The sequence below is a fragment of the Corvus cornix genome, chromosome 14 (genome assembly GCF_000738735.6).
Source record: "Corvus cornix cornix isolate S_Up_H32 chromosome 14, ASM73873v5, whole genome shotgun sequence".
Lineage (NCBI taxonomy): Eukaryota > Metazoa > Chordata > Aves > Passeriformes > Corvidae > Corvus > Corvus cornix.
Window position 1 is genome coordinate 13,967,227 of NC_046344.1, and position 17,324 is coordinate 13,984,550.

At 59.8% G+C, this 17,324-nt stretch overlaps 1 protein-coding gene across 1 annotated transcript; it reads left to right on the plus strand.

Moving 5' to 3' along the window:
- The first annotated feature begins 5,105 nt into the window (after positions 1-5,105).
- On the plus strand, positions 5,106-13,382 carry UBALD1 (UBA like domain containing 1). Its single transcript, XM_039560558.1, has 3 exons — positions 5,106-5,406; positions 11,159-11,218; positions 12,250-13,382. Exons 1-3 carry the CDS (start codon positions 5,149-5,151, stop codon positions 12,568-12,570), a joined length of 639 nt encoding a protein of 212 aa, XP_039416492.1. The 5' UTR covers positions 5,106-5,148; the 3' UTR covers positions 12,571-13,382.
- Positions 13,383-17,324: the final 3,942 nt, after the last annotated feature.

Consider the following 17,324-nt stretch of genomic DNA (forward strand, 5'->3'; position numbering starts at 1 on the left):
CGCCCCGGGACTACAGCTCCCGGCAGCCACCGCGGCGGCGCCTACCAACAGCGGCGCGGGGGGGAGGCGGCACCAACCAATGGTGGGGTGGCGTCCCCCGGGGCGCGGCGTGAGGTCCGCCGGCAGAAGGCGCTGAGGCGGGAACGGGGACGGGAATAGGGAATAGGGATGGCAACAAGGATGGGTACTGGAGTGGGCCCAGGGATGGGCATGGGGCACTCCGTAGGGGAGGGACCCGGACACGGAGATCACTAGGGGGCACAGCTTAGATGGAGAAGCCCTTGGGAGCTTACCCAGGGATGCACAGAGAGGATACTCGAGTACACGTCCTGTACAGGGAGGGAGGATGGATGCCCAAGGACACACCTTGCACAGGGATGCACAGGGAGAATGCCCAAGGTCATGCTCTACAAAGGGATGCGCAGGGGGCATTCCCAGGGACACATCTTGCACAGGGAAGCACAGGAGAGATTCCCAGAGAGACACACAGCCTGCACACAGATGCTCAGGGCTGTCCAGGGACACATTGTGCACAGGGATGCCCAGGGAGAATTATCCAGGGCAGTTCCCAGAGGTGGGACCTGCTACTGGCTGAGACTCAAAGCCAGCAGGAAAGGAGGTGATCAGCCTCCCATGGGGAAGGTATCTCCTTTCTGGGTTCCTCCCCTCAGAGGTAATCCACACAAGAAAGCGAATGGAGATGTCTGAGGTTTGGATATGAGAACAGGGAATGGCCACAGGCTGCCTCACATGTGGGACACAACAGTCAGGAGGATGGCGTGGAAGAAGAGGCACAAAAAAGCCACCAATGTCCCAACACCGAGCCCTGTCCCCTCTGCCACCGAGGAACAGGGAAAAGTCACTCCCTGTAATGGAAAGTACCTTCCTGCACATATGCTGCAAAGGTACTGGGGACCCAAATTCCCAGCAGTGGAGTTGGGAATCGCTGGGAGACATGAAGGAGCTGAGGTGGCACATGTGAAATCCCTTCAATTGGCCTTGGGAGCAGGGAAGAGGGCTGGGATTCAGGGAAATGGGATGGAGCAGGGAGCAGAGCCTGCCAACACGGGAGCATTCTGTGATAGCAGGCAGTGGGTGGAATTTGCTGGCTGTAAACACAAACTAAAACACGCCCAGCGGGAATAAGCAAACAATCCCGAGGGGAAACGTGCTTCCGGACAGTTATTATCTTTGCAGCTGTTGTGGCCACACCAGTGCAGCCAGAGGGGCTGTAAGAGGCACGGGATGCTGGGGAACGCGTGCTGGGGGTGAGGACAGAGCAGGGCCAGACCTTGCTCTTCTGCATCCTCTTGTGCAGCAGGGCTGGGAAGGACAACAGGGAAAAAACATGGAACGAGCAGTAAGTCCTGCCAGCCAACCACAAGAGTCAGGTACCCTGCACCTGGCACAGGGGAGCCCCAGGATCTGCCTGGCAGTGTCTTGGCAGTAATCATGCCTTGGAACTCTCTGCTGTGTCCCCCAGGATCCTGCTGGCACCTGGAGTGATGGTGCCTCTTGCTCAAGCAGCCTCTCTGTGCAAGGGTTTCTCATACCAGAAGTTGCATGGACAGGGAGGGATGGAGTCTGCTGACCATCACAGTGACACATGTGCTGGCCCAGAGTGTGTCCAGTGCTCCCTGCCTGCACAGCCATAGGAACAAGCTCTGGGCACTGCCCTGGCAGCTGTGGGATGATGTGAACAGCTTGTGTGCCACCAGCAGCTCTAAACTGAGCAGGATGAATCCACAACCCCCAAGGCCTCACTCTGCAGGCCAGCAGCCGATCTGGGGCTCAGCGCTGGAGCAGACTGGGCACAGCAAGGATCAGTGGGTCCATCTCCCTGTGCCATCCTGAGAACTGGTTGCCAGCTGGTGGCCAGCTGGCCACAGCCTGGGGGCAAAGCAGAGCAGTGTTTGCACCATGAGGCAGGCAAGGACGGGAATTTGCATACAGACAGCAGATGAGGGTCCCTCTCCCTTTCCTCCCACATCCTGAGAACCGAGAGCATCCTGCTCTTCCCCAGCTCAAAGAGGCACCCAGAGGAGACTGCTCCAGAGCTGTTCCCTGAGCTTTTCTGGGGACAGAATCATGGAATCTTAGAATGGTTTGGGTTGGAAGGGACCTTAAAGATCATCTCGCTCCAAACCCACATTCCCTGAGCAGCTGCCCATGCTGCTCAAGGGGAGCTCGGTGCCACATGGGTTAAGCAGGGAAGAGCCAGGTCCCACAGCCGCGGGGTGTTGGCTCTGCCCGGGAAGCTTCAGCAGGAGGTCTTTTGTTCGTGCAAAACCTCCACCAGCGGGAAGGTCCCTCCCGGGCCGCCCGGCTCTCCAGAGCACTCAGAGGAAGCCGTCGGCCCCAAGGGGGTTGCTGCCAGCTGGGAGGGCAGGGGCTTTTGCTGGAGAATCTCTCCCGGAGGGCCCTGCTCCATGAGATGCGTGTGACAGACAACGACAATGGCAGCAGTGTGCCAGGACCGGGATCAGCCCTTCCGCCCCAAATCCCAGGGCCCAGAGCGAGCGGAGCCGAAGGGCAGCAGCGCCTTCACCCCAGCCCGGCCCGCGGGATGCAGGCACTGGCCCACACAAAGGCAGGATATTGCACCACAGCCTCCTCCATCCTATCGGGGGCCACTGCCAGCAGCACGGGGAAGGAGAATGGATGGCCAGGGGCAGGGAGCAGGACTGCCCTGCCAGCCCACGCCAGGGTCCCACATCAGGTGGGCCCCGTGGGCTGGCGAGCAGCACTCCCCCCCAGTCCAGGGCACTGTGGCAGCTGCAAGAAGCAGCAACAGCCCCACAAACCCTGGTGGTGCCACGTGAGCAGGTTTTGCACCTTCACCTCTGGGTTCCCTGAGATGTCTTTGTCCCCATTTTTGGTGCTGCCAGCCCCAGGGGCTGCTTGCACCTGAGGGAGGAAAGCCCTGAAGATGGGACGCCCTCTGTGAGAAAGGGATGAAAACACTTCCATAAGGTTCAGGGGAGCTGAGACCCTGAGTGCCATCATGGTGTGGGGTGAGAGTGGTCAGACTGGGAAGGACCAGGGTGAAACTGGGCCAGGGCTCCTGCCACCAGGAGAGCCTGGGGTGGTGACCCTTCCTGGGGTCCCTCTCTCACCAGGAGAGCCTGCAGAGCCCCAGAGGTGGTGAGGAGACCTCAGCTCCTGCACTGCCTTCCAGCTCAGCAAAACCCATCCAGGAAAAGATGATGCTGGAGCCATTCTCCAGCACAACCTCGAGAAGAGCAGCAGGAAAGAGGAGGGATCCTTTGAACCCAGGGAAGAAGATTCCACAGAGCTGCAGCCTGGAGGAGGCAGATGGGCCAGAGGGACACCCACCCTCCCACTGCCACATTTCTCCAGCCACCCCCAGCTGCCCTTCAGGAGTCTCCTTGGACATGTCTGCTGGGGAGGCAGCTACAGCACACCCGTGTAAACAATGTTTCCCTGCAAAGCTCCAGGTCACCAGAGCAGCTCATCCAAAGTCCAGCTGCTTGGGGGTTTATTACCCAGTGAAGCAAGTTGCTTTGTCTCAGTTGTTCCCAGTGCCCCTGGCTGTGTTTGTCAGGTACGTGTAGAACAACAAGGTTCAGGAGCCCTGGAGACAAAACACAGAGTTACAGCTCACCAGAAGGAGTGGTGAGCCCATGAACTTTGCCTCCCTAAACACTGCCCTGCTCCAAAGGGCTTACACCCCTTCCTGAAAGCCCTGCTGCGCCAGGCCCAACCCTTCTCCCTCCAAACACCAAATTGCAAGGTTTCTAAACATGCCTGGCTCTTTCTGCTTAAAATAATCATTCAGGAGATTTGTTTTTCCAGCTGTATTTACACCTTGATGGCTACAAATCTCCCTTTGCCACTTCTCTCTGGGGGTTGTCTTGACCTTGTAAGAAATGAGCGGTCACCTCTTGATATGTCCCACTGCCACGTAAAGCTTCTCTCTCACTTGGATTTAGGCAGTGACATATAGCTAAAGAGAAGGAAAACCCCTCGGCCCTGAAATTCTCCAGTTCTCCAAGGTTTGGAGAGGCTGAATGGTTGTGTAACTCCTGAGTGGTTACTAAAGAACATGTGGCAAATGGTGACTAGCTCTGAACTAGCTACCAGAGCAATTCCTGTACACACAGTGGAGGCTGCAAACCCCACAGATCAAGTGCATTACCTGCTTGAGCTTCAGCCACCTAATCCTCACGGCACGGAAACACCTGCAAAATGCCAGCCGGGGATAGAGGTGTTAGTGAACAAACCACTCGTGGCCAGGCTAAAGCCCGCCAAACTGCAGGAAACAGCCCAGAACCGCTCAGGAAAGGTGGAGCCGGCTGGAGCCGGCAGTTCCCTTCATCTTTTCCCTGGTGTTATTACCCCTGGCCACTCAACCGCGTGTCCGTGCCTGCTTATCCTTAGCAACACCATTGTCCGCTCTCCCGGGCCCGGCCGCGAGCTTTCATCTGCTGTGGCAACGCCGCGCTCTCAAAGGAGCCTTTCACGGGGCCGGGAGCCCCCGGGCACCTTCCAGAACCTTCCGTTGCTGCCGCCTCTCCATTTAGCTCCCGGCAGCCGCCTCAGTAACGCACAGACACGCCGGGGCTGAGGGAAAAACGGGACCAGGAGGGAATGGGCAACCCGCCCGTGGTTTATTAGCGGTGATGAAGGGCGCGGGGGCCAAGGGGCTGCTGCTCCACCTCCTCCAGGGCCGCGGAGCGGAGCAGCCGCTACGAGCCAAGGGGTCTCCAGCAAACCCCCGTAGGCTGGAGGGGACACACGGCAGGGCCCGCGGGGGTTACACGGTGCCGGAGTGCGGCCGCGGCCCTGGTCCCGCTCGCCCCGGCCCGGCGCGGCCCCACCGCTCCCTCACGTCAACAGGAAACCGCACGCGGCCGACTGTAAACACCGCCCGCGCCCGTGTGACCGCGCGGCCCCGCCCCGAGCGCTGCCCGCCCCCGCCGCGCTGCCATTGGGGGCCGCGCCGTTGTTGACCATATACGGTCAGGTACTACAGAGCCGCGGGCCGCGGTTGGCCGGCCCCTGGCGTCACTCAACGCGCGCCGAGAGCTCCGCAAACAAAGCGCGGCCTGCTGGGAGTTGTGGTCCGGGCGGGGGCAGGGCGGCGGGACGGCGCGGTGAGCGAGAACTACAAGTCCCAGTGGCGCCATGCGTGCCGGGCCGCCCCGCCCCGCCCCGGGCGGCCGTGGGCGGGGCTGGGCGGGCGCCGTGAGTCAGTGCCCGGTAAACATTGGCGTGAGCCGCCGGCCCCGCCGTGCTGGCGGCGCCCTGAGGGCGGCGGGGGCCGGGGCCGGGGCCATGGACGAACTTAAGCACCAGGTGATGATCAACCAGTTCGTGCTGGCGGCCGGATGCGCCGCCGACCAGGCCAAGCAGCTGCTGCAGGCGGCCCACTGGCAGTTCGAGGTGAGGCCGCCGCCCCGGTACCGGCCCCGGGCGGGTCCCCGCGTGGGGGCATCCGGGGGGGGGTGGGTTCGAGCAGCGTGGATCGGTGCCCGGCCCCGCGGACACGCCGCTGCCCCCCCGCCCGCCCACGCGCGGCGGCGGCGGGGCGCGGGCCGGGCCCCCGGGGGTGCCCGAGGGAGCGTGGGCGCCACGCGGGGCGGGGGATCGGGCGGCCACGTTGCGCGGGGGGTGCGCAGAGAGGGGCCCGCAGCCCGCCGGGGCCCCACGCCGGACCGCGGCCGGGCCGGGGGCGCCGAATCCGCCGAACCCTCCTCCTGTTCCCCCCCGCCTCCGCCCCAGCCCTCTCGCGTGGCCGTGGGCTGGAAAACCCCAGCGCAGCCTTTCCCACGGCCCTGTCCCGGAGTATTTGAGTTCTCGGGCAGCCGTGGGAGAGGAGACTTTGTAGGTCAAGGCTTTTCTGGCTCCAGACGCCTTTTCCTCTCGCTCGCGGGTGGGATACTCCGTGACATTGACAGGGGTTAACGCCGCGCGTGGGGCGGGGGGTGCCGGGGGAGCTCCCCGGTGCCTTTCAGGGTGCTCAGCTCCTGCGGAGATCCCCGGACCTGAAGTGCAGGGAGCAAAGAGGAGTGCGGTGGCTATCGCCAGCAAATTGCTTTCTAAATAGGATTTTTCCTTTCCTTCTGCAGCTCCCTAGGCTGGAGCTGATGGATTTGACGCTAATGGCACCTCGGTAATTGAAGTATCTGTGCTGTGCTGTGCTGCGGGAGCGGGTCTGAGTCAGGCCGGGGAACAGGAGGCTCCGTTTGTGCACCCCCGTGGCTGGAGCACCTCTCCTCCCGCCCAGGTGGCTCGGTTGCTGCTGGCTGGGTTGTCCCGGGCTCGTTCCGTAACGGAACAGCGACCGGATGGACCCGGCACGGGAGCCGTCCATCGCCGTGCGGGCACAGCATTCCCAGATGCTCTATCACAGGCCGGGAGGATCCCAGAGCGAGCCGTGCGTGGCCGGGGAGCGCGGGCTGGGCTCGCAGGGATGTGCGGAAGGCCGGGCCCGCGATCCCCACCGCCGTGCCCGGTGAACGGGAGCGCCGCTGGTGTGGGATGTGTTGCATGTGTAATGTGCTCCGGCGTTTGTTTACTAACACAGCCTGACAGTGGCCCTCTGGGACAGGCGGGATCCTCTTCCACCACCTCCGTGCGTGTCGCAAAAGAGCCGGGGAGGGATGACAGAAGTTTTAACGTGTCTTTCAAAAGGCTTTTTTGCAGAACTTTGCCACCGTTTGGCGAGTTGCACAAGTACAAACAGCCGTCTCCTGCCGGCTGGGCACTCACATGACTCAGAGGAAGCTGGGCTGTAAACAAACGCTGCCGTTACCATGTTCCCACTCACTTTTGGTGCAACGGTCAGATAATTCCCTTTGCAAAATGGCCGCTGGGCACGGCTCCTTCTGGGAGCCACGCTGGGGAGGGATCACCTCCCGACCACTCCAGCCTGCTTTCACCTCCTTTCTGGGATACTCCCGAGGCTTTTGTTATTCCAGTGCAGCAGCCGTTTGCTGGCTGGTCTGCATCTTCAGTGAGTATAAATCGGGGGAGTTCAGGCAAGTTCAGTACGAGGGAAGGCAGCATAAATTAACTGTCTCCTTGGAGTCAAAGCGCTGCTCCAGGGGCACGGTGTGAATTGGATCAGCCTGCTTGTACCTGAGGATTCTGCTTCTGCCTGTAAGACCACCACGGGGAGAGGTGTTCTGTATAGGGGAGCCAGGCTAGCTCAGTGGCCCAGTGACACACAGGAGGAGTTGGGTTGTCCCAGTTCTGTGCCTCTGTCCTGGCCAGGGTACTCCTGGTGTCCGTCTGCCCTGGCCAGGATCTTTCCTATGTGGGCAAGTGTCCCACTTGCTGCCTGTGACAGCCCCTGGGGTGTTCATCACCGGCAGGAGGGAGAGGGAGGCTGCTGTGAAACACGGACAGCTTTGGGATGCTGGTGTTTTGGGACCACTTCCCTGGGCTTGGACTGCTTTGAGGCTGGCTGCTCAGGGGCCATTGTGTGTAGGAAGATGAAGTGGGGGCTGCAGAGAGGGTTTGCTCTGTGTGTGTCTTTCCAGTCCTGATAGACTCAAGAGTTTTTCCAGGGTGGAAGGAACATGATCCAGGACAGTGAGAAGGGCGGGAGGTCAGGAAAACATTTGGGATACAGTCAGCTTTGGATGTGGTGTGAGCTGATCAGGGTCTGTCCTGTACTCAGGGGGTTCACTAGGGAGCCTTTTTTTTTTTATCATCCCATCTATCCCTGGGGAGCAGGGCAGTTCATGGGTGGGGTGTGGATTGCCTCTCCCACTCACTGTGACTCCACTCCTGTTTCTTAGGGACCCTGGGCAGGCTTTCTCCTGTTGTGCCCAGTTTAGTTTGCAGCTCTTGGAGCTCTCTGGGCCCTTCCATGCTTCCAGGGATGGCTGCCGTGGGTGCCAGCCGAAATGGCACTGCCAGCCAAAATGGCACTGCCAGCCCAGCCCTCCAGCAGCTGGAGCAGTGCCATGGCTGATCCCAGGGGGAGGTTTACATGCCCAAGAAAACAACTTTGAGTGTCACTGGGTGAAGGCTGGCACTTGGCTTCCAGGGCCTGGCTTTTTGGGAGAAGCCAAGGAGAGCAGCAGGTCCCTCCTCCATGGTTGGAACCCAGCAGGTTACGAGGCAGACATTTCAGAGTTTGCAGAGTCTCACATGGGGCTGGGCAATGGATCAGGCTCCTTCTCAGGTAGAAAGGTATTATTTGGCTTTATGTGCTCATTGCCCTTGGGGCTGCTTGGGAAGGATAAGAAGAAACTGCTTTTAAAAAAACCCACCCATTCCTTCCTTTTCCTGGTGCTAAGAGCCTCCGTTCAGTGTAGAGAGGTTGTGTGTGGGGAACAAGGGGAGGAGCAGGTGTCTGGCTTCACTCACTGTGTCCATGGCTGGGTTTCACTTCCTTTTATGTATTTATGTTTCATGAAGCCCCTTCCTTGGTGGTTCAAGGACAGGGTGCCCTCAGGGCTGCCCCTGCTGCTTGCTGCCCCATGCTGACAGGGCTGACACCTTCAGCCACCCTCTCTCTGGCTGGATCATCACAGGTGCCTCTTGGCACCCTGGCAGGGTCCCTGTGGGATCCCTCTCCTGTGAAGCTCCTGGTTTTGCATCCTGGGAGGGGGCACAGTGGCCCAGTCACCTCTGAGCGTGGCCTGGCCGTGGGGGCGGGGCTGCCCTGCTCCCACTCACACCAGGGTGACGCAGGTAATGGGGCTTTTGGTTCAGGGTCAGAGCTGAGCTGGGCTCGGGCTCCTTCTCCAGCAGAGGAGCCTTAATTGGCTTTGCTGTTGCACCAGTCACCGTGGCACTTGTGATGCTGTCTGGAGACCAGGTGGCATCAGCAGCTTTGGTTACTTGTGTGTCCCTGGCCCCCCGTGGCACCAAGGGGAGCACGGGCCCCTTGCTTGCCGGGCTGGGGCTCTGCAGGTCCCTTGGGAGGTGACTGCGGGTCGTGGGCTTTGTGCTGGGCACAGGGTTTGTTTCTGCCGTGCCTGGAAAGGGGCAGACAGAGGGGAGGAGACACTGTTTTAGGCAGAGGGGTCTGCCCTGGCAGAGTGCTTCCTCTGCCCAGTCTCAGCTTTCATCCCAGCGCTGGCAGGGATTGGTGGGAAGCTCTGGGGGACAGCAGGGACCTTCTTTGCCCCTGTCTGCCAGTGGCACAGTCCCAGATATGAGGCCACTCGGAAAACAAGAGCACAGAGCAGATTTAATCAGTTTATGGTATCTGGCTGTGCCCACACCTCTGCCTGTGTTTCCCATTTGCTGTTACCCCCTCTCTTATCACGATCTGTCAGCATTAGGGCCTGTGGGTGTTGACGTCGGACCTCACCCGGGACGAAGGGTAGCGTGATGGGGGGGTGTCACTGCCTCAGAAGTGTCTGTGTCTCTGTCAAACATATCCTTAATTCAGAGCCATGTGCTGTCCTGTTCAGAGCGCTCTCCAGGGCCACAGACCCTATTCCTGCTGTATGGCCATTGCTGGGATCCGGTGGATCCTGCCTGCAGGAGCTGAGGGCTCTGAGCTTGCAGCGTGGCCGGGTGCAGAGTTCAGGTGCTGTGTTACTAAGTGCAGCTATTGCAGGGAAGAGCCTTGCCAGCCCAGCTATTGCACGCTCCCCCTGAGGTCTGGGAGCTGCCAGACTCTGCAGCAGGAATTGCTTCCCCCCCTTCCCCCCCCCAGGTCTGGATCATTGTTTGCAGACATTGCTCTGGCTGCCACCTGGTTGTGCCAATAGTTTTCTGCTGTTTAGCCAGGAAACCATAAACCCCTTTGCCTTCCCAGGGCCTGCCAGCCTGGATGTTTGGGGCAAAACTAGTTTTCCCATTGGATCAGTGAGCTGAACTGACTTGCTGTCGTTCATCCTGGCTCTGGGAATGACACAGGAGCATGTGGACACTGGGATGAGGAGCGTGTGTGGTGGCAGGACTGTGGCTGCTGCAGTTGGGCAGGGTTTGGTACAACCTCCCTGTGCTTTTTCCAGGCCTTTTCGTCTTTTTTTTCCCCAGCAGCTTGGGTAACCCAAATCCCTGGCTTTCAGGAAGGGAGCAAAGTCTCAGGCAGTGTGGCAGCACCTGGCCACAGCCCCACTCCTCACACCCCAGAGTGGAGACCTGCAGGCCCTGGGGAGAGGCCTGAATGGGACTGAAGGGGGCTTTTCCTTCAACCAGAACTGAATCCAAATCAGTTCTCTTACATTTCCATCAAGTCTCATCTGCAACTGAATCAAAACATTGTTTTCTAGCCCTGACTCAGTTGAAGCCTGGCACAGAACAGGAGTCACCACCATGGAATCACAGAATGGTTTGGGTTGGGAGGGATCTTTCAGGTCATCTCATTCTACCCCCCCTGCCATGGGCAGGGACACCTTCCACTATCCCAGGTTGCTCCGAGCCCCATCAAACCTGGCCTTGGACACTTCAAGGATGGGGCAGCCACCGGGCAACCTGTGCCAGGGCCCCACCACCCTCTGAGTAAAGAGCTTTTCACCATTTCTGCATCAGCTCAGTGCTGTGCACCCCCCCAAACATCCTACTGCCTCTGCTCCTTCCAGACCTGAGTTGGGTGTCTGCTCTCCTGACCATCCTGTTCCCCTGGCCTTCCCTACCTGCAACCCTTCTTGTCCTCTCATATGCCTGTGGCATGTGACGTATTTACTATTACTGGTTTTAACTGGAAGCTACGAAACAATGTCAGTCATCACTGTGCTCTGTCTGCAACTGAGTTGGAAATGTTCTGGCATATGGGGTGGGCACCTGCTACAGCCCCTGCCCTGGGGATCTCCTGGTGGGAATATGGGGACTGTGATCGTGTCCTGTTGAGGACATGCCTTTAACTGGTTCCTTCTGGGGTTGGGTTTGGTTTTCCTTGTTTCCCAGCACACAGTGGTTGCAGAGCATCATTGTGAATTGTGAAACACCTGCTGGGCTCTTCCCCAGCAGTAGCTGCTTCTTGCAAAAATGGTGGTCCCAAAGGCACGTGGTTACCACCTGCCGTGGTGTGAGCAGATGGCAGGCACAGGTCCCTGCTTGGGGACAGGGAGCACCTGTGCCCTCAAGGCCTCCCAGGGCCTTGACCATCTTTGGTGTCTAGTAGTGTGCAGGGATGAGGTGGGTGCCCAGTCTGCATGCTGGTGGGTGCCCAGTTTGCATGCTGGTGATAACATCATCTTCCCTTTTTTTTTTTCCCTTTCAGACTGCTCTCAGTGCTTTTTTCCAAGAAACAAACATCCCCTACAGCCACCACCATCAGATGGTAAGTGCTTTCCCAGCTCCCTGATGCTCTCCCAGGGCACAGCACCAGCTGGCGGGTGCTTCAGGCTGGTGCTCATGTCCAGCTCCAACTGCTTCCTAACTCCAGGAGTGCAGGCAGGGAGGTCTGGCTGGGCACTGCCAGAGCTGCCTGCCAAGGAAGGTTTTCCTGGAGAGCAGCTGGTGGCACAGCCTGTCCTATGCAGTGGGACAGCAGAGCCCTGCAGATGGTTTGGGGCTGCTCTTCCAAAAGGGATAGTCTGAGGGAGGATGTTTTGGGCATAGCCAGTAGTCCACACCAGCCCCAGCCTGGCAGAGAGAGCCTGGAGGAGCCTGAAGCACTGACCTGTGTAAACACACTCACAGATACATGGTGCTTCCCATCCTGCAGCAGCCACACACACAGGTCCTTGTGTGCTCGCTGAAGCGAGCAAATTCCTGGAGCATTGCCGAGCGTGGCTCTGGTGTGGAGTGCAGAGTGTCTGGAAGTGTGTAAACACCCACACATGGGTGCTGCCTGCCTCTGCTCTCTTCCAGCTGTCCCCAGACTCGGTCCCTTAACTCTCATGGCCTGGCAGCCCGTAATCTGCTTGGGCAGATGTGTCTTAAGGATTTACTGGCTGCTGTGGCCTTGTTTGACTCTCCAGGACAACTGGGGATTTGGAGTATGCAAAGCAAGTGTCCAGCAGGGCCAGAGCGTGCCCAGTGTCCAGGGGGGTGGGAGGTGAGCCTGAGCCTTGTGCCCACAGAGCCAGGAAGCTGCAGGCCCAGGGTGGCAACAGTGGGTTGTGGAGCAGAGGGGTTCCCTGATTTGGCTGGGTACAGGGGGTCCTGTCTGGGCTGTCTGCCAGGAGCTCTTACCACAGCATGAGCCTTCAGACCCTTACATAGAGCTGCTCGTGGGCAGCATAGTCAGCAGAGTGCAGGTCTGGGGGCTCCATATGCCACAGCAGGGGGGGCAAAGGGGTCTCATGCCACGCCCTGGTGGGAGGCAGAAGGTGGGGACTCCCCTGACCCCATATCTCCTTCCCACAGATGTGCACTCCCGCCAACACGCCGGCCACACCGCCCAACTTCCCCGACGCCCTCACCATGTTCTCCCGCCTCAAGGCTTCCGAAAGCTTCAACAGCAGTAGCCCCGTGGCCTCCATGGCGACCTCCCCACCGCCCCCGGCCCCACCGCTACCCCAGCACGGGGCCTTCAACCCCGCCTGGCCCACGGCTTCGCCGCCCGGGCAGCAGCAGAGCATGTGGACTCCAGCCGCGCCGGCCCAGCCTGCAGGCTGGCCAGCCGCCGTCTCCCAGCAGGCCAGCGCAGAACAGAAGGCCAACGTGACCATGGAGGCAGAGAGATGAGGCCGCGGCGGAGAGCGGACGCGGCGGGGACCCCTGCATATAAATATATATATATATATTTTCTCTCCCCCTCCCCAAAGAGGAGAGGAACTCTGCTGCCAGGGCGTCTGGCAGCCGCCGAGACACATGAGCAAATAGCTGCCTTGCATGGGTTTGGTTTGAAGTAGTTTTTACTTGTTCTTGAGCTGAACGGAGCTCCCCAGAGACAGCGGGAGGCTGCGTGGGACCGGTGCCGGCCTCTGCCTGGGACCCTGACGCTGCCAGACTCTTGGGGAGGGAGCACCCCCTCCTCTCTTGGGACACCGGAGTTTGCATGCCAGTGACATTTACAGAGGAGGTCCCTTCCTCAGGGTCCCCTGGGCCACCCCACCAGGCAGAATGGGCTGTTGCCTGAGTGTTTCCCCCCATCCCTTGGCCCCGATCGACTGGGTGGGGGGTGGACACCCCACAAGGCTTGTTTTTTGTAAGGGGTGGAGAGAGCAAGGGCTGTTCCTGCACCACCACAGCCTCCACCCCGCATACACCATCCTCGCTGGTGAGCAGGGCTGGGGGACACCGGGCCTTGGGGAGGCGTCCGGCCCCTTGCCCAGCCCCAGATGGGGAGCAGGGGGTGAGCACTGGTGGTCCGGCTGGGCCAGCACACCCTCCCCTCAAACTGGCAGGATGGGGTTTGCCCCAGGGCTGTTTTGCATGACACAGTGTAACCCTAGAGACTGGGATCGTTTTTAACCCCTCTGTTCTTTTCTCCTGGCGGCTGGAAGTCTCTCGGGATGCGCCGCAGCCGCTTGCAATACACGCTCTTCTGCTTTGAACCTCGTGTCTTTGCTTCGTTTGCAGCAGCAGCGGGACGCGGGCAAAGCTGCCCTGAGCCTGGAGTGTTTCAGGATCCCCTCTCCCAGTGGCTCAGTGCATCCTAGGAGGGCTGGCTGCGTCTCCAGCTTCTCCAAACACCCAGTTCCACCCATGCAGGGACTGCCAGCTGCTTTTGGCCGGGTGCATCCAGGGCTCAGCCCCAGCAGCCCAGCTCTGCCACATCAGCTGTGGTGTGAGACCCCACCGGGCAGGGCTGTGTTGAGTCCTCAGGATCCCCTGTGATACCCACAGGTCCTGGGTGCCTTGCTGTGACCTGGCTCCTGTCCCCTCTTCCCCAGGTCCCTTGGAGCTGGCTGTCCCTGCCATACCCTTTTCCAGTGATGCTGTGCCCCTGCATCCCTGCGCTCCCCAGTCAATAATTAATTTCAGTCTCTCTGCTAAAATAAACATTGTAGGAGGGATGATTTCACCCAGGGTGCCTCTTGAACAGCCTGGGCGGGGTCTGGGAGCAAGGGCTGGAGCTGGGGCTGGCCCTTGTGAGCTGCATGAAGTTGTGCTGGAGCTGCCACCCTCAGTCCTGCCCCACTGAGGTGGAATGGGCCAAGCTGGTGGGCCCTGGAGTGAGCCAGGGCTGTTCACCTTTTGTCCCAGCTCTGGTGAGTACATCAAGGCCAGTGTGGAGTCCTGTTGGGAGTGGGGATGGTCTGTGAGGTGTGGGGGTGCAGCACAGAGAAGGGATTTGTCCCCAGTCTTGAAGAGAGAGAACTGCCTGAGAATCACAGGTGAAACCACATGGAGACCTGGGTGGTGAGGAGGGGAACCTGCCTGTGACTGTCCCAGGGCCACCAGGAGCCATAGGATTGGAAAATCAAGTGCCAGATCAGGGACCTGGACATCTGACTGGTCAGAGAGCTGACGGGGACATGGCACAGCCCAAAAGTGTCAGACTCTGGCTGCTGAATCCCTGGGGATGCCCAGTGTGTCCCCAGGAACACACGGACTGCGGAGAGGAGGCAACAGAGGAGGGAGCATCTGTATGGCCTGTGGTGTTACCGCACTGCAGTGAGTGGCTGCCAGGGCAGTGTGACCCCAATTCCACCAGTCCCCCAAGGCCAGGCAGCACAGCCTTGGTGCACCTGCCCCTCCCCAGCCCCCCGTGCCATTTCACAGCCCCCTGGCCAGCCCACACACCTGTGAGCTTGGCAGCAGCCCCCCAGGAGCCTGGCTTTGTCACCTGCACCTGCAATGCACAAGGACAGTCTTGCGTGGGGCATGACGCCCCCAGCAGCTCTCTGGGGAGTGCTCAGCAGCAGCACTGCCCATGTGGCAGGGCCAGTGGCCCAGGGGACACTCAGGACAGGCACCTGCGTGAGTACTTGGGGATGCAGCACATCCCTGTGGTGTGCCAGGAGCAGAGATGGGGCATCTGCATTGCTGAAGGGGGAGAAGCAGAAACACTTAGTACAGGGAGACAGTCATCACCTGCAGACCGCAGCCCTGCCACCACCCCAGTGCCAGTGCTTGTTCACAACACCCAAGCCCTGCTCCATCAGCACCTTGTTCATGCCTGGGAGCTTCACCATCCCATGCAGGCTTCACCCTATGTCCCCTTGCCCTCCCCTCAGCTTCCTTGGAGCCACCCACCATTGTTTGTCCCCAGCTCCGCCAGCATGGCTTGGCCACAAAATCCTGGCACACTGAGCTGCTTCTGAGTGGGGATGTGCCAAATCTAGGCAAGCCTGTACCCAGCCTGGTTCAGGCACCAGCCGTGGCAGAAGTGGCTCCTGAGCTGTGCCTGGGGACTGTGCTCACCTGGGTGTCCTCGGTGTCACCCCACAGCTGCTCCACAGCTTCCTGCAGTCTCATGCACACTGCTCCTGCAGCTGGCCCAGCACCTCCCTGCCAAAACCCAGCCCCTGGGGGGACATGTGGCCCTGGGTGAACCAGGGTGGCTGCAGAACCCAGGCAAGGCAGGGAGGTGTGTTTATGGGTGGCCCCAGAGAGTGGCTAGGGAGGACATCCTGAGAGATACCCCAGTGTGTCCCTGGCTAGTGGGATGTGGGGTTGCAGCCCCCAGGCCTTTGAGCAGCACCTCCTGAGACCGTGGGCAGTTGGGCCCCTTCTACATACTGCAGCTGCTTTATCTCACCCAGCACCTTCTTCAGAGGGGCAGCCACGTTCTCCAGCTCCCTGAGCTGGCTGAAAACAGACACCAAAGATTTGCTCTGGGCATGGCCAGCTCCTGCAGGCCCCCACCAAAGCTGTGTCCCAAACCTGGGTGGATTTATAGCTGTGGAGACCCCCCGGCACTGCTGCCAGGCCCTGGGCACGGCCAGCACTGGGGTGCCCCAGAGGACAGTGACCACATCTCCCCCAGCCATGTCAGAGCATGAGGTAGAGGGACAAGGGGGCTGCAGTGGCCTGGGGACTCAGATGGGCTGAGTGTGGCCCTGCCATTCACCTGGCACAACCTGGCAGTGGCCTGGCATGACACAGATGTCAGTGCCCACCAAGCTCTCTGTGGCTGACACGGGTCCCTATGGACTCGTGCTGCTCCAGCAGTCAGCCCAGCCTGTGTGGGGCTTTCTGGGCCACCACTGCAAGGCCTCAGAACTAAGCTCCCAGCCAGAGCTTCTGAAACAAAACAGCCCCAGAGGTTTTGGGGAGAGAGAAGAGCCCCAGCCATGCTGGAGCCGAGGGGCATTGCCAAGCAAAGGAGCCTGGCACCTGGGAGCCTGCAGCACCTTGCCAGTGGGCACCTCACAGAGAGTGCTCTGGTACAGCTCCTGCCACACCTCTGCTGTGACCAGGAGAGAAATCAGCCCTTCCACCCTGCTCCAGGAGGGGAGAGCCTGGGCAGCCCCTGGGACCCACAGCAGCAGCCACATCGGGTCAGCCCACAGTGGTGCCCATGGAGTTCCCCCAAACTGAAGTGAAAGATGTCCAAAGGGGACAAGCGTCCCAGCTTCAGCTTCATCACCCTGGCAAAGTACTGTTGCCTTTTCCCTTTGCTCTGTGGTTGTGCTCAAAGCCAAGGTCACAACATGTGAGGTGGGACTGGCCTGGGGCTGCCAGGTTTCACAAGGGATGAAGAAGTGCTGGAATTGCTGCGTGCCAGTCCCACGCTGCCTGTGGAGAAGACAGGAGGGCACAAGGCCACCACAACACATTCTTCTGCTGCAAGGTGTGAGCGAGGCAGATATTTCTGATGTTACCTACAGCATTTCCCACTCAGAGTCTAAACTTGAACTTGGTGCTGTGGCAATGTCTCCCACAACATCATGCCTTGACGTGGAGACAGCCTGCCTGTCCTGCTGTCACCTGCAGCTTGGCCACTCACTGTCACACAGGGAATAGAGAAGAGGAGCCTGCAAGGGATATGGCTATTACTGCCTGGGAAGTGGGAGCTGTGTGCTCCAGCCCAGAGTGATCCCAGGCAGAGCTGCCAGGGCAGGATGGGACCCAACACACCTAAATCTCAGAGCAAGTATCTCTGGAGCACTAGGGGCAGGTGAGAAGTGACTGAAACCACCTGTGGCTGTGTTCTTAGAATACTGCTCTTTTAATTAGTCCCTGCAGTGCAGCTCAGACCACTGGAGCCAGAAAGGTGCCATCGCGGTTCTGCAGGCTCCCTGGTGCTGGGGCAGCAGAATCTATGGCATGGGCATGTCACTGTGTGGGGCAGGACATCTGCCAGAGCAGGGCATCATGTGTGGCATCAGCTGGGACACCTGGTAGGGAAGGCAGCACAGGGAAGGGATGGCTCCAGGGAGACCTCAGAGCTCCTTCCAGTACCTAAAGGGGCTCGAAAAGAGCAGGAGAGGGACTTTGGGCAAGGGCATGGAGTGACAGAATAACAGGGAATGGCTTCGAACTGCAAGAGGGGGAAATTAAGGTTAGATATATGGAAGAAACTCTTCCCTGTCTGAGTGGTGAGGCCC

What these genes read in the sequence shown, in the direction of transcription:
- UBALD1 (XM_039560558.1), top strand. Translation starts at nt 5,149, where the DNA reads ATGCGTGCCGGGCCGCCCCGCCCCGCCCCGGGCGGCCGTGGGCGGGGC. An exon ending in CGGCCCACTGGCAGTTCGAG is followed by an intron (nt 5,407 to 11,158) that starts GTGAGGCCGCCG and finishes TTTCCCTTTCAG; the next exon opens with ACTGCTCTCAGTGCTTTTTT. An exon ending in ACAGCCACCACCATCAGATG is followed by an intron (nt 11,219 to 12,249) that starts GTAAGTGCTTTC and finishes TCCTTCCCACAG; the next exon opens with ATGTGCACTCCCGCCAACAC.